This window comes from Pieris brassicae, chromosome 1, assembly GCF_905147105.1.
Source record: "Pieris brassicae chromosome 1, ilPieBrab1.1, whole genome shotgun sequence".
In the NCBI taxonomy this organism is placed as follows: Eukaryota; Metazoa; Arthropoda; class Insecta; order Lepidoptera; family Pieridae; genus Pieris; species Pieris brassicae.
In genome coordinates this window covers 17,842,208-17,860,687 of record NC_059665.1, presented here as the reverse complement: position 1 = coordinate 17,860,687, position 18,480 = coordinate 17,842,208, and the positions used below count along the sequence as shown (strand labels likewise).

Here is an 18,480-nt window from a genome sequence, read left to right as displayed (position 1 = left end):
AAAATGTCTGTACAACAATAACTTGTTTCCTTTCTGGCTTTTCTCTGAGCAAAAAACGAGTTAAAATATGATGTTATTTTATGGCATATTAGGCAGAAAATAATGTGATTGTAAAGTCTTAATAAACGAGGGAGTAAACCAAATTAAGTTAACGAAACCCTTAATTGAATCTTTCGTAGAAAGTCATTAAAAGGATTATTATTATTTAGTGTATTTCCCCTGGTTTGCTGTTAAATGACAACAATCAAACTCAAACTACAAAAACAAACATGATGACGATTTTTATCATAAGTCATTTAACTTTTCTACCCAAATATATTATTTTATATAAAAAGTAATGTAACCAAAAAAACAAAAATGTCTCGTGTCACTATTCTATTTTTAAGCAACTTAAATAATAGGTAAATAAAAATAAAACACTGTTTTACGAGAATCTGTATTCTTTTTACATAGCACTAATGTAACTTACGGTAAATTATTATTAGACTTAAAATTATTATAATATGAAATCTTGACTCTTTATCTAAAAATCTATTCAATAAAAAATCTGTCCCATTATATTTAATTGATTTTATTACAAGTAGGTGTGCTATTTTTGCTATATATGGAATAATGTTACATATAACAAACCTACAAATTACAATTTTGTTTTATATATTACATACATGAAGAATTTTGGTAAACAAAATTATTTACTTGCTATTATCGCTTAGCGACTGTATAGTTGAAATAGAATCAAACTTACCTTGATTGTCAAATAATATTCTGTTCAAAAATAATGAATAAAATGAAATCATGAATAAAATGAAAGTCAATATTTTGCCCGCATAGAATAATAACATTATAAAATTATGAAATAGAAACAATTTCTTTTAAATTAAGGTGTCCATTTTGCTGGCTGATATACAAAGTTAAAAAAATATACATTGTAAATTTCACAACAATATTCTGGCAACACAGTCAGAATCCGAAACGTAACATTGTACAAATCATCACGAATGTTCTCCTTCAAAACACTCGTAAGTGTAATCTGGAAATAAACATTCTTAGTTATATTAATTCTATTAATGGTGGGTCAATCTGTAGAATTATTTAAACATTTCCTTAATTTTCTAATTGGTACGTTAACCACATGTTTTGTTACAGGGGTATCTTTTCTTTGTCAGTAAATAAAAAGACATACAAATCAAATCAAGTTTGTTATGGCAATTGGCAGTTGTAACTCAAACTCAAAATAACTTAATTCATATGGGTAAACAAGCATACTTACGAACGTCAGAAAAGAAGTTAAATTAATTGTAACTTCTACTAGTAGTAGAATTTACGACTATTAAAAATATAAAAAGAACTTAGTTATTCTTGACGGTTATAATTTTGTTTTCATAGTACAATTTTGGTTACTTTAAGTCTTATATTAACTTTTCATTTTAGAAAAATAGTAATAAATAGTTTTTTTATGGAGTACTATTAGCTGATTAGAATACCTTAGCTGGTGAGCAACGCAATGTTGATCTCCTTAACCATTTTGACACGATGTAGCATCTTGGCAAGGGCGTGTCTGCTGAGGGGCTGCGTGGAGTACCACACGGGCGAGTCGGGCACGCACGATCTCTCCGGTTGTAAGTAGAACACATCGTTGCGCGTGCGCACAGATTCGGGACTGAACAAGACATAAGGTATTTTTGAAATATTTATTTAATTTATTTTTCAGTATATCAAACCAAATAACGCAACTTTTATAACAGAAAACTTAATTAGAACTGATATCACAGCATTTTTAATAAAGCCTTGTTCTTCTAATAAATTTCGATAAATAAATATAATAAAAAATTTAAAATACGATAATTTTTTGACAGATTTCGTACCTCATTAAAGAGCGATGTCTTACCATTTAGATATATAAAATTCGTAAAGTTTAACTGGACATCTGAGAGGATTTTCCTCATTTTCCTGTTGTTCGTAGACCTTTTTCTTCCGAGAATTCGCTTCAAGTGCAGATTGGGGTGGGTAAAATCGTAAAAGTACATTTCTTGCGCCTGGTATTTTAGCTTGGCCCGGCTGATTAGGATTGCGTTTCCAATGCTTCATTATATGGGAAAAGGATAGCTGCATGTGCTCGTCTACTGTCTGAAATGGGTTATTGAACAGTTTTTAAATATAAAAATATCAATTAATTGTATTGTAAAGCAACAAGCTTTTATCTTTTATCATTATTATTTATACTAAACATAGAATAGATTTGTTTACATCTATATATATAAAATTCACGTGTCACAACGTTCGTTCCCATACTCCTCCGAAACGGCTCGACCGGTCCTTATGATTTTTTCTACGCATATTCAGTAAGTCTGAGAATCGGCTACTATCTATATTTCCAACTCCTAAGTGATAAGGAGTGTCCACGTCAATTTTATTTTTTTATTTTGAAGACAAATTTTTTTATGATACATCATACCCCAGGAACCCAAAATTTTCACCCCTCTACTATCACCCCTACATTTTATTTGTTAATTAAGAAAATTTTACTTGAAATCTGAGGTTTATACAAAGAAATATTTACAGATAACCTAAAAAATTTCATTCCGGAAAACCGAACAGGGGTGGTAGGTTATCAAAATGTTCCATGTTTGGTATGTACTAAAAAGGTAGACATGAGTAAAATCACATTAATGAGAAACGAAGTTCGCGGGGGCAGCTAGTAATATATAAAAAATTGTAGTTATGTGTCGTAATTTTTATTATGAACGTTTCTAAAGCGCACGTGGAGAAGCTTAATGCAAGCGAAGTTTTATCTTATTTGGGATATTAATTATTTTTATCATATTTTTTATTGTTTGGCGTAAATTAATTAATCTACTCATATAAATAAGTTACATAGGAAAAAAACACATAATATGTTAGTATTAAAGAAATTGCCAGTTTTGGAATTTATTAAACTTCTCTTACCACTAAATTAAAATGTTTAGTATTGAAGAACATAAGCGTTGAGAGTAAAACGTGCGGTGAATGCGCTCCCAACTGTTTGCTCTCCCAGAGATGTTCCTCCTCTACTCGTGTTACTATGTACTCTGAAATATTATATATAAATAACAATTATAGAGTACCTTAATGGAATTTTAAGATTTTTTATTAGAATTGTTTGTTTAAGAGCTTAATCAGAATTCATTTTCCATATTCCGATGAGTAAAAGTGCTTTAAATAATTCAGACTCAGGCAGAAATTGGCAATACATTTCTGAGCTGAAATATTTGAAGACTCATAGGTACATTTTTTTATTTATATTTTTGCATACTTACGTGAATCATTATATAAAACAGAAAACTTCCTCGCTACTTCGTCCAAGCAATCGGTAAACTTTTCATAATATGGGTCCGTGAATATATTGTCTATCCTACCGTTTTCAAACAAATATTGTTGAATACCTGTAAATAAATTATATTATGAATTATATTTAGATATGTAAAGATAAAGTTTTGTTTCTATAAAGGGCTGTCCGATAATCACGTGAGGTTCGATAAAAATCACGAAATATCATAAGGAGGTCTAGTAAGATATTACGTATACTTATTTTTTCGTCAAACACGTGATTTCTACAATATCTATTTTTCGCTCGATTACAATCGTTTAATATTATTTTTATGCCAGTCAAAAACAACCTGCAAACTTTCTGTCTAGAAATTTTTATCATGGTCCTTAATTTTCTTGAATAGGATTAGATTATACTTTATACCGACCGGTACTTAAAAATAATATTATAAAAATTTAAGATTCTTTGTAGGTACTAACTACACGTGATCTTTGATGGGGGTTAGTCTTAAACCTCTTAATACTTGACCATATATGAAAAATCATCATTTTAGTAGAAGATTTTTTTTACGTTCTTTTCACCACCCAAACACGCTATCGTCTTTTATTTTAAATTCTTAGGGCATGATCGATAACCGTTTCAAAATACAAAATAACTCACCTAAAACCAAATAATATATAGTGTCAGGTGCGTACTCGCTGCCATTGGGTTTCCGGACTTCCTTGACGAACAGACACAACGAATAGTTAAGTTCATCAGCCGTCAGTTGAAGTATTTCAGACTTAAAAGGTTTTCTTCTAATAGAACTTTTCTCGATTTCAGCGTTCTTTGTCATCACCCATTGTTTCCACGCGTTCACGCCAAATGTGTACTAAAAATATACATTTGGTTATAAGAAAGTATTCATCATAAATTATCTTTTGCCAAAAGAAAATTAATTTGAGATGTATAATTTTAAGAAAAACACTTTTGAACGGATTGACCGTGACCACGCACGCTGAAAAGCACCCGAAACGTCGGACAAATTAAATAAATATAATATAAATAAAATTATGTAAATAATTGTAAGTTTTTAATAATAGCTTCAATCCGTTCAAAAAGTGTTTTTCTTAATGTGTAAAAGCTATGCTAACAAAAGACAATACTATGTTCAATTTTATGAGAGAGAATAGAAAAAAATATCGAAAATAACTTTTGTGTGCAGAGTTAGAACTAAGATTTTACATACAAATACCGATGTCCGATGTTATAGTTTGATACTAAAACACAATTCATAACAAATTTGTTTCCTAGTTTGTTTTTTCAGTTGTTCTCAGAGGTTAAAACATATATGCTAGATAGTGTACCTGTACGTACTATATAAGAATAATAAGAAATACCTTAAGACACATATTAGCGTCGGGCTTCTCCACGGGTTCCCTCGGGGGCTCTGGCGCTGGTGGGGCAGGTTCCCTCCTCCGCTTGGAGGAGCGCGAAGGCCGCGGAGGTGGGGCCGGCGGGGCTCGCTTGCGGGCCGGCTGCGATGCCCTAAGGGCTGCCACGGCTCGCTGCTGTTCCAACACCATCATGTGATGGTGGTGCATTCCTTCGCCTTCCAAGCCTGTGGGTTGCCGGATAATGTTTTCCAAGCCATCTTGATTGTGGCGGCTGATATTTACGCAGTATGTCACATACGCAGTTATTATAGCGCAAAACTATACGACCCATACTGCGATGATTTTTTTTTTATTAAGAGATAAATTATTTTCCAACTTATTGCTTATCAGCCAAAAATGTTGAGTACAAGTATTTATTTCTTATTTATGATATGGTGATGCCTTTCAGGGTAAGACTCAGGTTAGCCGTTAGTTATGACACTTGTATATCAAAAACCAATATTTAGATTCGTATTTACATTGTATTTTATGTATTATTGAAACTTTACACATTATTGAAAAAAAATGTTTGACATTTTTATCTATATTTAAATTTCTTCAACATTTCGAAACAGTTATTGTTGTACAGATAAAAATATCAATACTGACAAAGGAAAATATATATGAATTCCAATACTATGAGAACATAATTTGCCGAAGCAATAATCCTTATTTATTTTAATTAAGGGCCTATACTGGCTCAATACAGCACTGGTTTAGTAATGGATTCTAAACATTTCAGTAAAATACTTACATTGAAGCACGATCTCTATATTCATTTTACGAGGTGATAATAAAGAGCAATAAACTGAGTAAATATATAATTTCACGGGTTTATTTAATTTTGCAAATTTAAACATATTTTGATAAATTTTTCAGAAATTTTAGAATTGCTCAACTTATTTTGTTTTTCAAATTTTCATATGATATATATAACATATTTTGATAAATTTATAGAAATTGTAGTAGTGTTTTACTTATTTATGTTTTTTTAAAATTTATATATATATGTATAACATATTTTGATAAATTTAAATGTATAACAATTAAGCAGTGTTCTACCTGGCATGCCGGGATGTGAGCTCGGTGTGATAGTATTAGCTGTCATAGCGGACTCTAGATCAACGGGTTGTTCTTCATACTCCGTCGCCATTTTTAAAGCCATTTGAAGCATGTCTTCACCGAACGCGTTGTTCCCATCTATACCAGCCACTGGACTAAAACCTTCTGAAAACAAATTAAAAAGGTTTTTCGTTTCATTCTTCGTTCATCAAACATTCGAGTTTTTAACTTAACATTTATACTTATAAACTCTACGGGTAGAATTATATATCGAGTAAATATAAATGGATAGAATAAAATCTTTCTAAACCATTTTTTCGACTATATATTTATTTTCAGCGTTTAGTAACTTTACAATAATCTACATTTAATATACACAACTTACCGTTTTCCTCATCTGTATCAGAATCACTCTGATCCTTCTTCTTATCACCAGCCACCATTTCCGCCATCATCAGTATTTCGGCCTCAAACGGATCAGTCGGCATTTTATCGTGAATCTTATTGATCTCTTTCATGATACCCTTAGCCGAATTCCTCGTTGTTGGTATAAACACCGGAGTGGGTATCGGTAGAGGAATAGGTACTGGGACAGGGAATGGTAAAGACCACATAGCACATGGAACTGGGACGTATATTGGGACAGGGACTGGAATGAGCACTTTTCGTTCTAGACTAGAATCTGTTTGACATTCTTTAGTACAGGGATGAGGGCGGCAGGAAATACCCTTTGAAACCATCATAGGTTTTGCCATTGTACCTTTATTGGCTACTTCGTGGGGGGGCAACGTTTTAACAATTACATGGTTGAATATTTTGGGGGGCGGCGGAGGGGGTGGAGTTGGAGGTTTGGGGGGCGGAGGTGGTGTTTCAGGAATGGTAGGTGGTTCCGGCTCTGGCGCCTGTATTTGTTGGAGACGTTTTGATTTCGCCCTAGTGGGGGTGGGAATGAGAGGGGGGGTGGCCAAAGATTGTACGTTCGAAATTACGGGCATGCCCGATGTCGAACGGGTTTGGGCTTTCGTTTGCGCTGTAAGGTAAAATATCAAAATGTAATTATAAACTCAAATTTCTATAACTTTATTCTTTCGACCCAAACAGAAAACATTATTTTATCAGTTAGATTCTGAACTATAACAGTGACTATCAATATTTACTATTTTAAAATTACTAACTTTATGACACCATTTGTCTATTGAATAACATATACCTATAAAAATACGAAAACAGGAATTACATTAATAAAATAACTCACATAACTGGAGAAACATACGTAATAACACCTTTAAATTACTTAAAAATTAGTAGAATAAAAAAAGAATGTTGCCTATTTATTTAATTAATTTAATTAACTTTTAACTGATTTTTTATTTACGAAGGTTTCGTTCACTTTAAATTTACATAATTATTTTAAAGTTAAAAGATATATATACAAAGCAAATTTGACTTACTGTCTATTACTTATTAGACGCACCACCACATATGGTGTCAACTGCCCACCTTTTACAAACTAATATAACTTAGGGTCCAACAAAAAAAGACCATACGGACCATTCCTTAATGGCCGGCTACGCACTCGCGAGCCTTCTAGCAGTGTATCTGTCGCAGTAAAGTAGTTAAATCATAGAGTTAATTTAATAATGTAGACAGTTAATTAAAGATCAATATTCAATCCAGTCGCTAGCATTTTGATTTCAATAAAGCAGCGTCGAAAACTTTTAACTATCCGTCTGACCGAAAGCCAGCGTGTTGATTAACAATGTAAAACAAGACTCCGCCATGATTATTTAATTTTTTATTGTTATTTCGGTGTGATCGTGAAGAACTGAGATCTTGGAAATTCCGTGTTTTGTTTTATTGTAAATGGTTAGGTTAGGTTAGTCTTTTTGCCTATCGTTTAGGAAACTCGTTAAACGTTTCGTTCACTCACTTGTCTGACGGAACTTTAGCGACTTGATTGAATATCGATGTTTAATTAACTGTCTAGAGATTCAATTAAATACTTTACTGCCACATATTCATGGGTGGGTATCAGTTACCATCGAGAGCCTCCTGCTCGTTTGTTCTTATAAAGATAGAATATAAAGAGTTCTACTCTTCTACATACCAGTAACTTTAGTAGTATAAGACCGCCTCGGTGTACCAGTGGGGACAGCTTGTGCATCACCATGTTCACTGATCATTGGTACAGCCTCTTTATATTGACTCTGTAATATTATTTAAATCTTCAATATACAATAAAGAGAAAAATATTCTAACATTGAAAACACAGTTATCAATTTAATGTGATAATTGCACTAAGAATACAATAAGCCTTAATAAGATGTAATAATATTTTGTCGTCTTTATGTATTTCATAGGTGTGTCATTTAATGAATGACCATGCAATAATTCTATAATAAAAAAAACTGACTTATTTAATGTTCGATTACTAGACAAAGAGGTACTTACCTATTAACGCCACCGCGGCAAAAATTCTATTATTTATTGTTTGGTTAGGTTAGGTTAGTATATTCATATTTTATTTTAAAGTTTTAGAATAATAAAGCCTAACCACTTTAACGCAACGGAAACAGTTATAGTTATATGAAATATTAATATTTTTTTTTTTTTTTTTTTTTTTTTTAAAATAGGGGGCAAACGGGCAGGAGGCTCACCTGATGTTAAGTGATACCGCCGCCCATGGACACTCTCAATGCCAGAGGGCTCGCGAGTGCGTTGCCGGCCTTTTAAGAATTTGTACGCTCTTTTCTTGAAGGACCCTAAGTCGAATTGGTTCGGAAATACTTCAGTGGGCAGCTGGTTCCACATAGCGGTGGTGCGCGGCAAAAATTGCCTTGAGAAACGCTCAGTCGTGGAACGTCGGACGTCGAGGTGATACGGGTGGAATTTTGTATTTTGCCTCGACGTCCGATGCTGAAACTCAGCTGCAGGTATTAATCCGAACAACTCCTCTGAACACTCTCCATGGTAAATGCGGTAGAAGATGCAGAGTGACCCCACATCTCTACGCAACGCCAAAGGATCGAGCCGCTCGGAGAGGGATTGGTCATCGACGATTCGAACCGCTCTTCGTTGGATACGGTCAAGTGGAAGGAGCTGGTACTGGGGAGCCCCCGCCCAGAGGTGAGAACAGTATTCCATGTGGGGCCGTATTTGCGCTTTATAGAGTTGCAAGCGGTGGCCCGGAGTGAAGTACCGTCTCGCCTTGCTGAGCACACCAAGCTTTTTGGAGGCTAATTTAGCCTTTCCCTCCAAATGACCGCGAAACTGAACGTCGTTCGATATGTCAACGCCAAGTATTCCGATGCTGGCTGTGGCTTCAAGAAGAGTGTTTTCGAAAAGAGGAGTAGCGACAAAGGGTATTTTTTTCGCGGAAAACGCGCAAACTTGTGTCTTCTTGGGGTTAAATTGGACTAGGTTTAGTCTACCCCAGTCCGAGACTCCACGTAAAAGAGTTTCGACTTCAGACACAAGTTTGTTCCGGTACTCATCGACAACTGCCCGAGAAATACCTGCCCGGCCAGTGTAAAGAGTATCCCCAGTGCTGTCGTCCGCATAGCAATGAATGTTGCTAAGTTGCAACATGTCATTGATATGCAGAAGAAACAGGGTCGGGGACAGAACACAGCCTTGTGGGACCCCAGCATTCACGGGTTTAAGGTCGGAACATGCTCCGTCGACGACGACCTTGATGCTCCGATCGGCTAGAAAGCTGGAGATCCAGTCGCATAATTTCTCAGGAAGCCCGTAGGCTGGTAGCTTCGAGAGCAGTGCTTTGTGCCACACCCGATCGAAGGCTTTCGCTATGTCCAAACTAACCGCTAGTGCCTCCCCCTTGGACTCAATTGCCTCTGCCCATCTATGAGTAAGGTATACTAGAAGGTCACCAGCTGAACGACCACGACGAAAGCCGTACTGATAATCGCTAATCAGCTGGTGGCCCTCTAGATAACTCAAGAGCTGGCCATTAATAATGGATTCCATTATTTTGGAGAACAAGGAGGTTATTGCGATTGGGCGATAGTTGGATGGATCAGTGCGATCGCCTTTTTTAGGGATCGGATGTATCGAAGCGGTCTTCCAGCACTTCGGGACAGTGCCGAGCGAGTACAGGTACCGGAAAAGGCGCGTCAGGACCGGAGCCAACTCAGGAGCACATGTACGCAGCACAATTGGAGGGATACCATCCGGCCCGCTCGACTTATGAATGTCCAAGGAAGATAGTGCTCTGCGAACAGCACGTTGCTGGAATGTGATTTCCGGCATTGAGTTATCACACCGCGAAATCGCCGGTGGTGATCTCCCCCGGTCATCCAAAGTCGAGTTGGACGCAAAGAGACAGCCCAAGAGGTCGGCCTTCTCCTTCGCAGTGTGGGCGAGCGAGTCATCCTCTCTGTGCAGCGGTGGTATCGATGGCTGACAAAAATTCCCTTGTACAGCTTTGGCGAGAGACCAGAAGGCTCGAGTCCCAGAAGGGAGTTGGGCCAATCTCTCGCCAAATCTGGCGATGTGCTCTGACTTTGCCTTAGCGATTTCCCGTTTGAAGGACCTGGAGGCTGAGTTATATGCTTTTTTATGTTCGCTGGTATTGGCATCACGAGATATCGCCGCTTCCGCCCATGCATTAAAGCATTCTCGCTTTCGACGCGATGCCGCCTTGCAAGAACGCTTAAACCAGGGCTGTGACCTGCCACCGATCGGCACCGCAGAGAATGGAATAAAAAGTTCCATGCCCTGCAGAACCACTTCGGCGACAGAGGCAGCGACGGAATCTGGAGCTTCCGACGAAAAGCACATAGGCCCCCAAGGGTAGGACGCAAAGAAAGACCGCATCCCATCCCAATCTGCTGACCGATAGTGCCAAATACGACGACAACCCGAAAAACGGGGCCGAGGAGGGCGCGTAGTAGGCACAGTACTCCGGACCACACAATGATCCGATGAACCCAATGGCGGGTCAACAGAGACTTGATAGGTCTCCGGATGTGAGGTCAGCAGAAGGTCCAACAAAGAGGGTTTATGACCATCCACATCTGGTATTCGCGTAATCGCAGGGACCATTTGTGACAGGTCGTAAGCTAAAGCAAAGTCGTGAAAGGATCTTCCCGCGTGATCGGTGGTTTCCGAACCGAGCCAATCGGCATGGTGAGCGTTAAAATCGCCAAGTATCACGATTTCAGCGGTAGGAACCCCTTCGAGCAGGGAATCTGTAGCCAATTGGATGTGCTCAATGAGTCGCTCAGTTTCGGTATTTCCGCTATGGGACCTATACAGGCATGCGTAGAATCGCGGATGGTCATCGCAGTCTACGCGCAGCCAGAGGCTAGATAGGTCCCTTCCTTCAAGCGACCCGAGGCGACGAGAACAGATATCCTCTCTGACGTACACGCAAACTCCCGCCCGCGGCACAAATGAATGTTCCAATTTGTACCCCGGGTAGGAGAGGTAGGAAGTATCAGCCGGGAAGGATATCTGAGTCTCAGTAAGGAAGAATAAGGCCGGCTTCGCAGTTTCGAGGTGAAAGTGAACCGCGTTAAGATTAGAGTTGAGCCCCCTAACATTGGTAAAGTCCACTGAGAGCGTGGAAGGGGATGCCTTCGGTAAATTCTTCCGTTTGCCCCGAGATCGAAACTTATAGTTTTTTGAGCAGTTTTTGCCCACCCCAGAATACGAAGGGCAGCCTGTGCATCCACCACCGAATACTGATTGTTCCGATGATGGACGCTCAGAGGGGGATTCTCCACAGCGGAAACGTGTGGTACCCCCCTGGGGTAATCTCTGTTTAAACTGCATCTTCATATTCTGGGGGAGGGGGGAATTGATGGGCTCCGGGAGTCTCACTCACCGCACGAAACGCGAGTACAATAAGATGAACCTATTGCATCACTTCACGCCGGTTTTCTGTGAGACAGTGGTACTGCCCCGGTCGTGCCTGCCCGATTGGCTGAAGCCCGAAAGCAACAGCATGGCACTCCCACTAGGGCACTCCCACATATACTAACCTAACCTAACCAAACAATAAAAAACAGAATTTTTGCCGCGGTGGCGTTAATAAGTAAGTACCCTCAAAAATATTGTTCGATTTACGTAAGAATTTGTATGTTTGTTATATTACTACAGTAATTTTTGGAATCAAATATTCCCATCGTTTTTTAAATAATATTTTCTTGAGCTAGTATCTTACTTAGTTAGTATAGTACTTCTAGTATCGAGATAAACTGTCATTTTAAGTCTAGATTATTCATAGAGCGATAAAATCAATATATAACAACGTGAATGGGTATAATACACTAACTGATTTTTACATTTGCTTTCGTGTTTTTTCTTAATAAGTTTAGTTGTTTTAGAACTAGAAGTAATAACCAGGAATTATTAGGAACTTACCTGAAAACTTAAAACACATTGGTATGTACAGAAATTCCGAACAGTAGCATCGGACATTGTCAAGTGATACTGCGCTAGCGCAACACGTTTACACATATCACACTTTTTCCTGAAATGATTCCATATTTAAAATTTTATATCAAATAACACTAAGATATCTTAAACAGTTTTTTTTAATACCATAATTTAATTATCCAACTATTATATGTATATACACTCCAATCAGATACATTTCTGCGCATGCGCGAATAGCTGATTAAAGGAATGTATATGTTTATAGGCACGTGGGCCAGCATTCTTTGCATACAAGTCATTAAATCGTCGGTAGTTGAAGCCATGATTATGCCACATGTGGTTAATCTTTTAGCACCAAAAGTGATCCAATTTCCCATATTCTAAAGTATTTTTTTCCCAATGACTAAAAAACATGTTTTTTGGAAAATTTAAAAAATAAACAAACCTCCTTGAAGACACCGCATTAACAGACACCTCATACAAATTCAAACAGCTGAGTGAGCACATCATAATTGTTTGGTTGTCGTGTGACCATTGGATCATGTCAAAATTATATTTCTTCACTTTACACCAATTGCATGGTACTATATGTCGGGAATTACTGATATATATGTTGATACAAGACTTCGAACAGAAAGGGATGGGTGTACTGTCATCATATATCGTGAAATATTTCTTATTTACATTTCTCTCAAAGTACTTTTTACACCAGCGGCACTGATCTGAAAATATAATTAAAATTTATGTTTTTTGTCATTACAATAAAAGCGGTCTGATTTTGTTTGAATATACTAGAAACAACCTACAAATAAATGTGGCGAAGATTGAAAAAAAAAAACTTTAACTAAATCTTTTTTTTAAGGAAAGGCTTATCTATATCTCTGTCAACTTGTTAAGGCTTTCGTATAATATCACCAGTTCTATAAGATTGTGTGTTTTATAGAAAAATACAATATATTGACTAAAAATAAAAGAAAAAAAATTACCTGGTAGGAAATTATTGACAAACTTGAAGGCTGCAAAACAGGGATCAGAGCACAATCTTTGACAGGCACTATTCGTATCTTCAACTTCAATTGTGGTCGCCTTTTCCAACGAACATACAGCACATTTAGCCCAAACCGGTTGAGGCGACACATTTTTACTCATCTGATCAAACTTTTCCATACAATGCTGACTGCAAAAATCCTTAAATTGCCCCTTATCTCCCACGGGAGCCAGAAAACCTTCATGCCCCACTGATATATCTCGCTGACAGTAACAACATATCTTTAAACCTTTTTTGAACTCCTCCAAGCATCGTGAATTACAAAACTGACGTATATCATAACCAAACCTAACACAATACTTTCCTAAACTCGTGGGAGGAACCGAACTTTTACAATACGCACATTTCGAGCCGATTTTATTTTGATATCGACCTAAACACACTTTATTACAGAAGTCCATCGTTTCCCAAGTCAACATTTTGTCGTTTAGTATTTTAAAACAATTCCTGCATATTCTGAGGAATGTTCTATCTCTCTCTTCTCTAGCGGTCTGTAACGAAGCCGGAGTTTTGGCCTGTATTTTGTATGCCTCACCTAAATATTTGTCCGTTGCATTACTGATAACTTTTAACTTTAACAGTGGGGGGTTCGTGCGTGTGACTGGTGCCGTTTTACTGACGGAATATCGTCCATTCTCTAGTTTGTTAAAGTTCTTGAGGCATTGTGACGAACATAAATACATCGCTTCCCCATACCGAGTCGCCGAATACTCGCAAGTTCCAACACTTTGACAATTTATGCATTCGACATTCTCGGTTTTTTTCTCATCCAAGAATATTTTCTGTCTCTTAAAAGAATATTTTTCTACTTCATCAGCCATCATACTGTGGAGGCATTTCAAGGAGCAGTAGTATGTATCCTCCCCTTCATACTTGTAGTAGAAATAGCAAATTTTTTGTTCTTCACATTCTGAGCAAGTGTATTCTTTAGGGACTATTTCATCTATGAGAAATTTGTCCTGCAATATGCATACGGTAGCTTCGTTAAACGATTGTTGAAAAGTTCGTACACAGGATTTCGAGCAGAAATATTGTTGTTTATCATCAACTATCGCTAGATAACTGCACATGTGCTGTTCATCACATACACTACAGGTGGTGTTCACTGAACAAGATACTTCTTGAACTGTCAGAGCTTGACCATCTGAGTTGCCGTCTTGTTCGTCATTTTCTTTTTCTGTCACAAATATATTTATATAGTAATATAGCAGTTACAACAATTATTTATTAATAAGGAATTTTCAAAACAAAAAATAAAGTGGAAAGTAATGCTGTCTGTCTCACTTATAGTGCACCTAACAAAAATATATTCAGAATAAATACCTGCAGCAATTTCATTTCCATCAACTGTAGCTTCTGCTGTTTCTGTTGTATCATTGTTCTGCGAGGTATCTTCACACGTTTCAGGACCGCTTTCTTGTTTGGGGTGAGTGGCCATTGCTTCCGCTTAAAGATTATAAATTGAATTAAGTTCTTAATTTTCCGTACTCTATCAATTTAATAATAATACTCCTAGCCTAGCCACTAATGCAGTTACAATGTTCCACATATTTTAAAATCGTTTAGCAGGTTGATAAATCTTTGTTGGGTAGACCAAACCTTTTGAGGACATACTACAATGTATATGTAATTAACTAGATTTTCTTAAATTCATTTGTATTTTAATTATAACACATAATTTATATCTTTTACAAATTACCTTCAGCCTGCCTACGCTTCTCTGCCAATGCCTTTTCTGCCTCCTGTTTGTCTGCTTCAGAGATTTCTCTCTCAGTGTCGGGCAGCAAGCATACCTCTTCATCCGCACCTGGTTCAGCATGATCCGAATCATCTAACATTGAAAAAGAAAAAGACAAACTTTATATACTGAGAAGCATTTAATCTAATAATGATTCTAATTCTAAACCTATTCATATGTATGGAAAATTATTGAACTTGACATATGGAACTGTTACATACATCTTAAGTGTGAACTCTTAATAATAAACTAAAAACTAAAACTATTTTTTTTAAGTACTTCTATTTACTTATACTGGACATTTAAAATCATTATTCTATATTTATTTATTTACATACCAAAGCATTTTGGAAAGATAATCAAGTAATCGGCCTCTTGGCTTTAATCAGATTTTAAGACTTTTATTACAGAACTCACCTGGTTGGTGATCATCTTCACCATCAACACTCTCAATGTGATTATCAACATTGTGATCATCATCATCATCAATGTTTAAAGATGCATCAACAGTTTGTGTACTTGTTTCAGCTGGAGGGTCATTGGTGTCCTTTAACAAGGCATCAAAGGGATCTAGTGCCTGAAATTATAAACATTTAATAAGCATCCTTGGTCCTCCTGGTAGCACTTACTTTAGCTTAGCTATATTTTAAATGACCCAATAACTAATGTAACATTTTAATTAGCTCAGATTTTTTTATTATTGATAGAAGTAAATTTTTTACAATGTAAGTTATATGTATAAGATAAAAGATTGTGTGTTCACTTGGACAATAGACGGATGCAATCCTGCATCTAAATGTTTGTTACTTTATTAATTTTTTTACTAGATCAAATTAAGTTACTTGTGTAACTTTCAAATGGAAACATTTTACTATCCTAATTTTAATATAAAATAGAAAATTAAATCAAACGGATAAAAAATAATGATCTTTAAAAATCTATTGAGCTTTTAAATTTTAATTCCAGGTGGAACTGCTAATAACTACTGCAACAGGTATTTTTAACTATACACTACTGCAACAGGTATTTTTAACTATACACTACTACAACATGTATTTTTAAAATTCAAACCTAGGGTAAAGCCAGATATAACATAGCACTACCTCTGTATGGTCATCCTGTGAGTCATCTATGGAAACATTTGGTGCGGTTTCAAATTGTGGTTTCTGGACCTTATCTTGGCTGGTTTCAGACACTTCTGTTAGTGAATCTTGATTAGTCTCGTCTATATCTTGATTAGTGTCTTCTGTACTTGGACCAGCAGCCTCTAAATCTTTTTCAGATATTTCTTTGACTATTTCTATAAAATTAACAAATAGATTTAATTGGTGTATGGTGCATTGAGCAGTTAATATAGTATTCTATCAGGACATATGTTGTCAAAACAAATAATATATAAATAATTTTTAACATGAATGCCAATTTAATTAATTCTATTAACTATCATATTTTTTTAGAGCTTGAATCCAGCATATATTTTTTTCCATTTTAAATTAAAATACAAATATAATAATATATATGGAACAAAATTTTATAATGATAAATTTAAAAGTTAAATGGTAGAATTATTAGTTACATGTTACATTAACTGGAACGTCTTAAACAAAATGATACTTATATTTGCTTACCTTTTAATTCATCTTTATCACTTTCATCTACATTTTGTTCACTTTCAACTTTATTAATGTCACTTTCATCAGTAATTTTTGACTCTTCACTTACTTGCTTTTCAGGTTCTGACTCTTGATCTTGTATAGTTTCACATAGACTGGGTGAATTAATAGCTTCAATTGGAATGGGTTCTGCACTAGGAATAGATTCTTCCTTAGGAACGGGGTCTTCATCTTTATCGACAATAACATTAGGTTCATCATGTTTAGATTCACTATCACCAATTGGTTCAGAAATTTGGCCTTCACTAGCAATGGTGTCAGAACTTTGACTATCATCAATTTTGTTACTTACATCACATTTGTTAACTACAACATTTTTAAAATCATCACTCTCGATGTGTTCATCACATTTGTTAGCTACAGCATTTCTACAATCATCACTCTCAATGAGTTCATCAATTTTGTTGGGGACAGGACTTAAAATATCATCACTCTCAATGACTTCCTCACCTGTGTTGGGCACAGTACCCTGAATATCATCACTTTTGAAAACATCGTTACATTTATTGTGTACAGTACTTTGAATATCATTACTGTCATTGGATTCAATACTTATGCTATTAGGTTCATTATTTTCTAATTCACTAACAGTATAAGTTTTATCATCACTTTTTTCATGTTCAATATCTGTTTCATTTTTCAGGTGATCTACTTTTTGTGCTTCCTCTGTTAAAGCATCCTTCTCCACCTCAGAGGAACTTTCGGCAATACCTTCCTTTTCATCCATTATACACCCGTTATAGACATATATTTCTTAATGCCACATCTCCTGCATCTAAAAAAATAAAACATTTATTCCTTTACCGCATCCGCCGGGTTTGTAGGTTATGTTAAAATTGAAAAGAATATAATTATTGTTGAGGCTTACAAGATATTGCATTTTCTTTAAATATATATATTTGTTTTAAATGTAACAGGATAACCTTCCAATACAAATGCCAATATTTGTGATTGTTGTTGATTTTACGATAAAAATCCCGCGCTTATTGGTCATACATAATAATTTATATGTGAAATTTAACTATTTAAAAAGGAGACATAAAATTGTTTTTTTTATAAGTTTACCATTTTAATCATTATAAAATAAAATAAATAAACTAATTTTTAAGAGTTTTATGATTGAGCGCGGTGCTGTCATTGTTGGTATCGTTCCATATTGTTAAACAAAGTGCAATACATTAACATTAAAATAATTAACCACAGGAGAGATATTATAATACCTCATGTGATAATATTTATATCGGATTTACTTACGAATACACAATAATTTAAACAAATTACCAAGCACAACAAACTTCCACCATTTTGGATTCGAGTAGTACAAGCAATTTTGCGGATATGAAAGGAGCTGTCAAATCATTTTTTTATTTATGTTGAGTCTATTTAGTTTAATTTATTTTATTCGTTTGCGGTCACAACATAAACTTGTCTGTATTTACATTTAAGATATGTCAAATAAGAGAAAGCAATGGATCTCAAAATAGTTTCATTTTGTGGAATCATTAATCAATTTTGCTTACTTATTGTTGGTAAAACTGGCGCTTGGCATTACTAGAGACGACCCCTGACAACTTTTGATTATCGATAAACATTTGACATAATACATTTCTTATGATTTTTTATAGCTATTATATTATATACGATTACTGCATGATTACTTACACATATTATTTTCAATATAAATTTTCCTTTTAAATTATATTTAGGATGCAAAAAATTGACAATTTTTATATTTTGATATTTTAGAAATGAGATTAAATTATACATGTGTATGTTTATGTACTATCGGTGTTATTGGAATATTTGTTGAAGCACAGTTATGCTCATCTCACAGA

At 35.5% G+C, this 18,480-nt stretch overlaps 1 protein-coding gene across 3 annotated transcripts; it reads right to left on the bottom strand.

Annotated features, from left to right (window-relative positions):
* Nucleotides 1-449: 449 nt before the first annotated feature.
* Nucleotides 450-18,195, bottom strand: LOC123707366 (zinc finger MYM-type protein 3). Of its 3 annotated transcripts, none has more exons than XM_045657388.1 (19): nt 18,166-18,195; nt 16,601-17,420; nt 16,076-16,272; nt 15,390-15,549; nt 14,934-15,065; nt 14,558-14,680; nt 13,173-14,411; nt 12,632-12,908; nt 12,172-12,280; nt 7,892-7,991; nt 6,170-6,814; nt 5,785-5,949; nt 4,687-4,907; nt 3,968-4,178; nt 3,297-3,422; nt 2,947-3,068; nt 1,889-2,127; nt 1,485-1,660; nt 450-1,030 (listed from the first exon to the last, which is right to left on the bottom strand). In XM_045657388.1, exons 2-18 carry the CDS (start codon nt 17,370-17,372, stop codon nt 1,486-1,488), a joined length of 5,013 nt encoding a protein of 1,670 aa, XP_045513344.1. In that variant the 5' UTR covers nt 17,373-17,420; nt 18,166-18,195; the 3' UTR covers nt 450-1,030; nt 1,485. The 3 variants fall into 3 exon arrangements, with proteins under 3 accessions (XP_045513344.1, XP_045513328.1, XP_045513336.1); XM_045657372.1 differs by lacking the exon at nt 18,166-18,195 and adding an exon at nt 17,900-18,159; XM_045657380.1 differs by lacking the exon at nt 18,166-18,195 and adding an exon at nt 17,927-18,159.
* Nucleotides 18,196-18,480: the final 285 nt, after the last annotated feature.